The 10,451-nt window shown below is 37.6% G+C and overlaps 1 protein-coding gene across 1 annotated transcript; it reads left to right on the plus strand.

Annotated features, from left to right (window-relative positions):
- The first annotated feature begins 649 nt into the window (after positions 1-649).
- Positions 650-5,715, plus strand: LOC128320997 (translation initiation factor IF-2-like). Its single transcript, XM_053241490.1, has 10 exons — positions 650-745; positions 850-930; positions 1,046-1,141; positions 2,060-2,407; positions 4,140-4,271; positions 4,388-4,495; positions 4,658-4,774; positions 4,974-5,075; positions 5,328-5,429; positions 5,543-5,715. The coding sequence occupies exons 1-10, from the start codon at positions 652-654 to the stop codon at positions 5,650-5,652; spliced, it is 1,290 nt and encodes a 429-aa protein (XP_053097465.1). The 5' UTR covers positions 650-651; the 3' UTR covers positions 5,653-5,715.
- Positions 5,716-10,451: the final 4,736 nt, after the last annotated feature.

Genomic DNA, 10,451 nt, shown 5'->3' on the forward strand with positions numbered 1-10,451 from the left:
AATGTGTACATATGAAAATTGGCTTGTTTTTGTGGAGGCAGAACCCAAAGTAGAATTTAGTGACCGAATTTTTCTACATTATGACGTCATAATGGTGAGCTGCATTTTTCAGTCACACTGACCGTTCACTTCAGACCACGTTAAGCCACTGAAGAGGATCGCAGCAAAAGACGCTGAAGAGGATCGCAGCAAAAGACGCTGAAGAGAATCGCGGCATTTCTACTGGAGACAAATCTGTTACTGACTTTTTTGGACCACACGAGAGAGATAACCAAGCTAATGGATATCTTTGTGGATGCCACTGAGATGACCACCAGCCAGAATCTGAGTGAGTAAATGTACAAAATGAACAAAGAACCAAATTGAAAAGCACAAAGTTGAGTAACTGTTGATATTATTGTTAATATAATATTGTTAATATATTGTTAATAATGTGTTGTTGATATTAATAATAAAACAGCAGTTTAAGAAGCTCAACACTGACTTCTAAACATCACGTCTTAACACTTCATAGTGCCCCAGATATACTACTCATTTACTGCTTCTTAACACGATAAGGTTGTAAACGTCGACTTTAATAATTTTTAATGAAAAATAAATAATAATAATTTACGTTTTAATAAAAAAAAAGCTCTTGTTTCAGGAGAAAAGATGAGCCAGAGGACAAGAGCTAAGGCTGAAGCTGAGGCTCAGGAACTGATGGCCAGTTTCTTCGAGGATCTTGAAGCAAATGACAAACAACTGAGTGAGTAAAGAACTGATATGGAAAACTGACAATGTTACTGAGATAAATGCTGAAGGTGCTGAAGACAGAATCTGAAGCTGAAGCCCTTAACATTCATATTACAGGAGAACAGATCCGCACTAAGGCCGTTAGGGTACTGATGGGGATTTTCATCTACGACCCTGAGACCAATGACCCCTCAATCAGTGAGTTATTATTGTATGGAGAATGATAGGAGGAATAAGAATAATGAGAAGGAAAGTCAATAACATGAAAATGTCACCACTTAATGAAATATACAAATAATATTTTATAAAACAGAGGTCCTGAAAGAGGTGGATGCTGGAGCAGAGGAAGAGGATGAAGCCATCAGTCAGGTCTTGGATGAGGAAGAGGGAACAATCGACCTGCCACTGGGTGAAGAAAAAAATATAATCTCACAATAATTTCTGACAAAATGACAAAAACCCTCATATTAATATTTCTGTGGTAATTAACACCGGTAACTCATATTAATAAAAATAATACTGCATATCTACTAACCCTATATTCTTAACAAGATGATAAAATATTTTAAATATTTGAACTTTAAAACACTGATCTACCTCTTTAACTGTAAAAGAAATGTCACACAATCCCTCCAAATGACTCCTCAAATAAACCAATAAATAAATAAAAGCTGAGGCTGCAGTACAGCTAGTGGACGTTAAACTGGATCAGACTATAAGTCACTTAAAAAAACATTATAAGTGAAATTGTAATTATGAAAATGTAAGTTCACTAAAACTGGCAATAATAATAATATTTATGATTGTGACATTATACATAGAAGCTGAAGCCAAGGTTGAAGCTGAGGTTGATGCTGATGAAAAAAGAAAGGCAGAAGACGCTGAAATACAGAACAGCACATCTCTGGGTGAGTGCAATAATAATAATAATAATAATAATAATAATAATAATGATAATGATAATAATAATAACAATAATAATTGTGACATTGTACTTTATATTATTATTATAATACATTTTCTAATGATGTAGTAAACTTCAATAATACAGAGAAACCTACTGAAAACACCGGGAATGGGAAGGAGAAAAAGAAAAGGAGCAGGAGAGGAACACGAGGCAAAGGAAGGAAAATAAATTACAAAAAGTTCCAGGACAACAAAGCAGGTATTAATATTAATATCATGTCATGATGTCAGTAATGTACCTGAAGAACTGCTGATATTAAATTAAATGAGGAACTGAAGTGAAACACTTTATCTGCCTCAATTAATACAATCTAAACCTTATATCAAGTTTTAATTGTGAATCCTGTGACTTTTCTTTCAGAAGAAGACGAGGCTGAAGCAGAGAGTAAAGCTGTTGCTGAAGCTGCTGTTGAAGATAAGGTTGAAGCTGATGCTGAAGCTGAGTCTAAAACTGAGATTGAAACTGAGGCTGAAGCCGAGGCTGGGGTTGAAGCTGACGCTGAGTTTGAGGCTGAGACTGAAGCTAAGTTTGAGGCTGGGGCTGAAGCTGTTGCTGATGCTGAAATTGAGGTTAAAGCTGACGCTGAAGCTGAGGCTGAGGCTGAAGCTGCGGTTGAAGCTAATCCTGAGGATGAAGCTGAGGTTGAAGCTGAGGCTGAAGCCGAGGTTGAAGCTAATCCTGAGGATGAAGCTGAGGTTGAAGCTGACCGTGAAAAAAGAAAGGAAGAAGACACTGAAACAGAGAACAGCACATCTCTGGGTGAGTAGGAGCAATCACTCACACAGATACAATAATATTATAGTAACAATAATAATATTATTATTGTGACATTATACATTATTTTCTAATGATGTAGTAAAATTGAATAATACAGAGAAGCCTGCTGAAAACACCAGGAATGGAAAGGAGAAAAAGAAAAGGAGCAGGAGAGGAACACGAGGCAAAGGAAGGAAAATAAATTACAAAAAGTTCCATGACAACAAAGCAGGTATTAATATTAATATCATGTCATGATGTCAGTAATGTACCTGGAGAACTCCTGATATTAAATTAAATATAGACTCATGGACAGTTTTTTCCCTTCCGCTGTACTGATGCTGAACTCTGCTTCTAAGCGTTAACTGCCAGGCTCCACCTAATAACTAAACATTAGCATCAGACACCACTGTTATCTGGAATTATTTGCAAGTACTTGCACTTTACTGCACTATCTGTCATTATTATTACTATTACTTATATCAGACTGTTATTTGCACATTATTGCTATTTGCACATCTGCATTTTTATCCACTGTATGTGTCCACTGCATCATATTGCATGCATCATGCTGCTTACCTCCACCTGTATACTGTTTATCTCAACTAACTGCACCAGAATTCTTATTTATTCCATTTAACTTGATTGCCATTTGCATTACTGGTTATGCATCATATTGTTTACCTTTACCTCTACACTGTACACTGTTAACTTACTGCACCATGACCTTGTTACCTCATTTTACCTTATTTGTTATTTGCACTACTGGTTGGATGCTGACTGCATTTCGTCATCTCTGTACTCGTACTCTGACAATGACAATAAAGTTGAACCTAACCTAAATGAGGAACTGAAGCGAAACACTTTATCTGCCTCAATTAATACAATCTAAACATTATATCAAGATTTAATTGGGAATCATGTGACATTTTTTTCTTTCAGAAGAAGCTGAAGCTGAACTTGAAGCTGTAGTTGAGGCTGAAGCTAACGCTGAACCTGAGGTTGAAGCTGAAGCTGTAGTTGAGGCTGAAGCTGACGCTGAACCTGAAGCTGTAGTGGAGGCTGAAGCTGACGCTCAACCTGATGCTGAGGTTGAAGCTGAAGCTGAAGCTGTTGTTGAGGCTGAAGCTGAAGCTGAAGCTGAACCTGAAGCTGAAGCTGAACCTGAACCTGAAGCTGTAGCGGAGGCTGACGCTGAACCTGAGGTTGAAGCTAAACCTGAAGCTGTAGTGGAGGCTGAAGCTGAAGCTGAACCTGAAGCTGAACCTGAAGCTGAACCTGAACCTGAAGCTGTAGTGGAGGCTGAACCTGAAGCTGAACCTGAACCTGAAGCTGTAGTTGAGGCTGAAGCTGAAGCTGAACCTGAAGCTGAACCTGCAGCTGCTGCTGAAGAAAGAAAGCAGGAAGACAGTGAAACAGAGAACAGCACATCTCTGGGTGAGTAGGAGCAATCACTCACACTGATATACCTCTTTAACTATAAAATAAATCTCACACAATCCCTTCGAACATCAACTACTCAAAGAAATAAGTAAGTAAACAAACAAAAAATGAATACAAATGAATAAAAAAACACTGCATTCATCTTTCACTGATAATAAGTATTATTAATAACCAGTAAGTGTCAATAATAGTATTGTTTAAGACTGTGACATTGTTGATTTATTATTTTCTAATGATGTAGTAAACACCAACGAGACGGATGAGCCTGCTGAAAGCACCAGGAAAGGAGACGAGAAAAAGAAAAGGACCAGGAGAGGAACACGAGGCAGAGGCAGAAAGATCAATTACAGAAAGTTCCAGGACAACAAAGCAGGTATTAATATTAATATCATGTAATGATGTCAGTAATGTACCTGCTGATATTAGTTCAGTTCTTGTGGTTCACTGGTATTCGTGCTGTTAGAAAACTGACAATATTAACTTATTCAGAAACAGAGAAGCTGAAAGAGGTGGATGATGGAGCGGAGGCTGAAGCCATCAGTGAACTGATGAACGTCCTCCTGGATGAGACAGAGGAATCCAATGGCCAGTCTCTGGGTGAGCAAAAAATATAATCTCAGAATAATTTCAGACAAAATGCAAAACAGTTATATCTATATCAACCCTCTATTCTTAACAAGATGCTGTAATGCTCAAAATATTTGAAGTTAAACTAGAGTTAGAAAATGTTAAGTTTTAAATTGAAATGTTTTGTTTCAGCAGGAGAAAGTGGGGAGATCGTGATGAGTGCCGACGCTGAAGCTGAGGCTGAAGCCTTTAATGATTTCCTGACCGTCCTCCTGGAGGAGATAAGCGACGAGATCAACCTGCCTCTGGGTGAGTAAAGAAATTAACTTCCAGTGAGGAAATAGCATTTGTGTTACACATTTAAATACCCTTTACACTGATAAAGTGCTGTACAGATTTACACAACCAGAGTTAATGTGCAATAAAGACGGGCTGCGCCCATGAAGAGCTTTAAAAACAAAGGATAAAACCTGAATATTGCAATATTAAATTACAATATTTATAACAGGGATGCTGAAAGAGGTGGATGATGGGGCGGAGGCTGAAGCCATCAACCAGCTCCTGAACGTCCTCCTGGATCAGTCAGGGGAAATGATCGACCTGCCTCTGGGTAAGTAAAGAAAATAAATTATAATATGCCTAAATTTCAATTACAACGTTAATTACCATTCACATGACAAAGTGATGTACAGATTTGCAAAAGAAATTCATACAAACTTACACTAAATTAAATGAAATGTGAGAAAATAAAGGAAACTGAAATGCTACAAAAGAACCATCAAGAAAATTTGAGGTGCTGTGTTAGAGAGCTCTGATTTTTCTGTTAGAAAACTGAGAATATTAATTTATTTTTTAAAAACAGGGATGCTGAAGGAGGTGGATGATGGGGCGGAGGCTGAAGCCATCAGCCAGCTCCAGAACGTCCTCCTGGAAGAGACAGAAGAAAAGATCGACCTGCCTCTGGGTGAGTAAAGAACATAAATTATAAAATGCCAAAATTATTTGAAGTGCTGTGTTAGAGAGCTCTGATTTTGCTGTTAGAAAATTGAAAATATTCATTAATTTATTCAAAAACAGGGATGCTGAAGGAGGTGGATGATGGGGCGGAGGCTGAAGCCATCAGCCAGCTCGAGAACGTCCTCCTGGATCAGTCAGGGGAAACTTCTGGCCCGTCTCTGGGTGAGTAAAGAACATAAATAATGCCAAAATATTTCAATAACAACATTAAATACAATTTACACTGACAAAGTGATGTGAGGATTTGCAGAAGTAAATCATACAAACTTACATTAAATGAAATGTGAGAAAATAAAGGAAACTGAAATGCCATAAACTAACATCAAGAAAATTTGAGGTGCTGTGTTAGAGAGCTCTGATTTTACTGTTAGAAAACTGAGAATATTATTTATTGTAAAACAGGGATGCTGAAGGAGGTGGATGATGGGGCGGAGGCTGAAGCCATCAGCCAGCTCCAGAACGTCCTCCTGGAAGAGACAGGAGAAAAGAACGACCTGCCTCTGGGTGAGCAAAGAACATAAATTATAAAATGCCAAAATTATTTGATGTGCTGTGTTAGAGAGCTCTGATTTTGCTATTAGAAAACTGAGAATATTAATTTATTGTAAAACAGGGATGCTGAAGGAGGTGGATGATGGGGCGGAGGCTGAAGCCATCAACCAGCTCCAGAACGTCCTCCTGGATCAGGCAGGGGAAACTTCTGGCCAGTCTCTGGGTGAGTAAAAAATAAATAAATAAATAATAATATGCTAATAATATTTAAAGTACAAAGTTAAATACAATTCACACTGAAAAGGGACTGAAAAAAGATTTGAAAAAATAAATGATAAAATCTTCAAATAAAATGAACTGCAAACGAATAAAGGAAAATTCTACAAAAAAATACATTAAATTTGAAGTGCTGTGTTAGAGAGCTCTGATTTTAATGTTAGAAAATTCAGAATATTAATTTATTTTTCAAAAACAGCCAGCTCCAGAACGTCCTCTGTTAGAAAACTGAAAATATTCATTAATTTATTCAAAAACAGGGATGCTGAAGGAGGTGGATGATGGGGCGGAGGCTGAAGCCATCAGCCAGCTACAGAACATCCTCCTGGATCAGGCAGGGGAAACATCTGTCCAGTCTCTGGGTGAGTAAAGAACATAAATAATGCCAAAAATATTTCAATTACAACATTAAATACAATTTACACTGACAATGTGATGTGAGGATTTGCAAAAGAAAATCATACAAACTTACATTAAATTAAATGAAATGAGAGAAAATAAAGGAAACTGAAATGCTATAAACTAACATCAAGAAAATTTGAGGTGCTGTGTTAGAGAGCTCTGATTTTACTGTTAGAAAACTGCGAATATTATTTATTGTAAAACAGGGATGCTGAAGGAGGTGGATGATGGGGCGGAGGCTGAAGCCATCAACCAGCTCCAGAACGTCCTCCTGGATCAGGCAGGGGAAACTTCTGGCCAGTCTCTGGGTGAGTAAAAAATAAATAAATAAATTATAATATGCTAATAATATTTAAATTACAAATTTAAATACAATTCACACTGATAAAGTGATGTGAGGATTTGCAAAAATAAATGATAAAACCTTTAAATAAAATGAAATGCAAGCCAATAAAGGAAACTGAAATTTTACAAGAATAGTCATGAAATTTGATGTGCTGTGTTAGAGAGCTCTGATTTTACTGTTTGAAAACTGAGAATATTTATTTATTTTTTAAAAACAGAGATGCTGAAGGAGGTGGATGATGGGGCGGAGGCTGAAGCCATCAGCCAGCTCCAGAACGTTCTCCTGGATCAGGCAGGGGAAATTTCTGGCCAGTCTCTGGGTAAGTAAAAAAATATAATCTCAAAATAATTTCAGACAAAATGCAAAACAATAACTGAAAAAAGCCTCATATTAACGTTGCCGTGGTGATGAACACAGTTAACTCGTATTAATAACACATAATACTCCATAGCTACTAACCCTCTATTCTTAACAAGATGCTGTAATGTTCAAAATAATTGAAGTTAAACTAAAGTTAGAAAATGTTAAGTTTTAAATTGAAACGTTTTTGTTTCAGCAGGAGAAAGTGGGGAGATTGTGATGAGTGCCGACGCTGAAGCTGAGGCTGAAGCCTTTAATGATTTCCTGACCGTCCTCCTGGAGGAGATAAGCGACGAGATCAACCTGCCTCTGGGTGAGTAAAGAAATTAACTTCCAGTGAGGAAATAGCATTTGTGTTACACGTTTAAAGATAAATTGATAAAGTGCTCTATAATAATGTAAGATATTTTTTAAATAAAAGCCCAACTGATATTGATTGAAGGTCAATCAGCTCAGCAACGGCTTCCATTAATACTGGAATTAATGCATAGTTCTCCATATCTACTACTCATATATCACTTCTTAAGTACTGAAACACTAAACAGAAACACTGGAAAAGATCGTTGTATTTAATAGGGTTTTGTGGATTAAATGAATTTTGAGTTCCTAGAGCATTAAAGAGCTTTTACCTGAATGAAGCAGGTATTAATATTAATATCATGTCATGATGTCAGTAATGTACCTGAAGAATTTCTGATATTAAATTAAATTAAATGAGGAACTGAAGTGAAACACTTTATCCTCCTCAAATAATACAATCTAAACATTATATCAAGTTTTAATTGTGAATCATGTGATTTTTTTTTTTCAGGAGACATTGAGGCTGAAGCTGAAGGTGAAACTAAAGCTGAAGCTGAAGGTCAAGCTGAAGTTGAGGCAGAAGGTGAAGCTGAAGTTGAGGCAGAAGATGAAGTTGAAGCTGAAATTGAGGCTGAAAGTGAAGCTGAAGGTGAAACTAAAGCTGAAGCTGAAGTTGAGGCTGAAGCTAAAGGTGAAGCTGAAGGAGTTGTTGAAGAAGGAAAGCTGGATGACACTGAAACAGAGAACAGCACATCTCTGGGTGAGTAGGAGCAATCACTAAACATCAACTACTCAAAGAAATAAGTGCATAAACAAACAAACAAATAAATAAATAAGTAGGTAAGTAAGTAAATAAGTAAATAAATTGTAGCTGAGGTTGCAGTACAGCTAGTGGACGTTATACTGGCTGAGACTATACACGTAATTTGTAAAAACATTTATAAGTGAAAATTGTAATAATGAAAATGTAAGTTCAATTAAAGTGGCAATAATGATATTATTAATAATTGTGACATTATAAATTATCAGAGAGCAATAATACAGAGAAGCCTGAAAACACCGGGAATGGAAATGAGAAAAAGAAAAGGAGCAGGAGAGGAACACGAGGCAAAGGAAGGAAGATCAATTACAAAAAGTTCCAGGACAATAAAGCAGGTATTAATATTAATATCATGTCATGATGTCAGTAATGTACCTGAAGAACTGCTGATATTAGTTCAGTTTGTGTTAAATGGCGAATCTAAACTTTATATCATGTTTTAATTGTGAATCGTGTGACTTTTGTCAGGACGATCTGCAGCTGAAGCCGTAGAAAGACCACCAGAAGATGCAGAAACAGAGAACAGCACACCTCTGGGTGAGAAGGAGCGATCAGTCCCCCTTACACACCTCTTTAAATTCCACAGAATCCCTCCGAGCATCAAATCCTCTGATATTAGGCTCAATATTCAAATGTGTACAATAATATTTTGCCTGTTTATTGCAGCCGAGTTCTTTTTATTCCTGAAATTTGACCCTGAGCTTTTTATTCCTGAAATTCCAAGATTATAATACACATCTGGACAGCTGTTCATGTTTATGTGTGTCACAGCAGACAAACACATGGTGAAGGCGGATGAAGAATTTGAGCCTAAAGAGGAAATCCAACTCCCTGAGACGGAGACCGTTAACGAGCAGCTCCTGAGTATGCCATGAAAATGAGCGTTCCATATTACGATGACAATAAAATAGACAAATACTGAATACAATGGTGGTAATAATAATAATAACATTGTTTAAGATTGTGACATTATTCTTACATTATTTCCTAAAGATGAAGTAAAGGCAAAGAAGAAGGTCAGGAGAGGAACACGAGGAAGAGGAAGAAAAATCAACTACAAGAAAGTTGAGGACAAAGAAGGTAATCATGAGAAACAGATAAAAGCACCAACAGACACAAGCAGCCAACAAGGACACGCTGTTCATAGTTAATACCCTTTATGTTAATCCATCCAAGTGTTCCACGCATTAATCTAATTTACCTCAGCGTAAAACTTTACTAGCTGAGTACTGCGGTCTGTGTTGCGTAACTCCTGCTGAATTCTGGGAAACAAGCTTGCACAGTGATTTCTCTAATTCTGTCCCACAGCTGAACAGAATGGAGGGAAGAAAGAGCTGACTGACGCCAAAGCATCAAGAGACCAGCGTTATCGTCAGACAGAAAGAAAGCCGCAGACACACACGTGTGTGGACACGCCGTGACCGAGCCTGTGAGTCAAGGTGGAGAGGACCTGCTCACTGCGACCAGAGAGACAGGAGAGTCCCGAGAAGATCAGCTCAAGAGACGCCATCACATGCTGGAGCCTGATCAATTAAACACACACACACCACACACCAAGCCCCCATCCTCTCCTTAAGCCTAACCCTACCCCTATTCCCCAATCCCCAAATAATTATTAACATTATTTTTAAAAAATGAATAAAAACCCTTTATACTTTACACTTTACTTTTGTCTGCTTTCTATGAGCAGTAATTATTTCTGCACATGCACTGAGTAGTCTAATAGGCAAGTGTCCAGTTTTAAGCTGATATTCCATGTGTGCAGCTTCACTGTAGACTGTGTGCTGGGTGACTGAGGTCTGAGACGATTCTGTGAGCTTTTCTCAGGCACCGTAACCGCTACATGTGCTGTGTGTTTGGGATTTTGTAGCCTGTGATGAGTTCTGCTCTTCTCACCAAATCTCTGGACACCAGGCTGAAGCTGGCACTAAAATCACACAAACAACTCACAGAACACTGTGCAGAAAAATGGG

The sequence above is a fragment of the Pangasianodon hypophthalmus genome, chromosome 17, assembly GCF_027358585.1.
Source record: "Pangasianodon hypophthalmus isolate fPanHyp1 chromosome 17, fPanHyp1.pri, whole genome shotgun sequence".
Lineage (NCBI taxonomy): Eukaryota > Metazoa > Chordata > Actinopteri > Siluriformes > Pangasiidae > Pangasianodon > Pangasianodon hypophthalmus.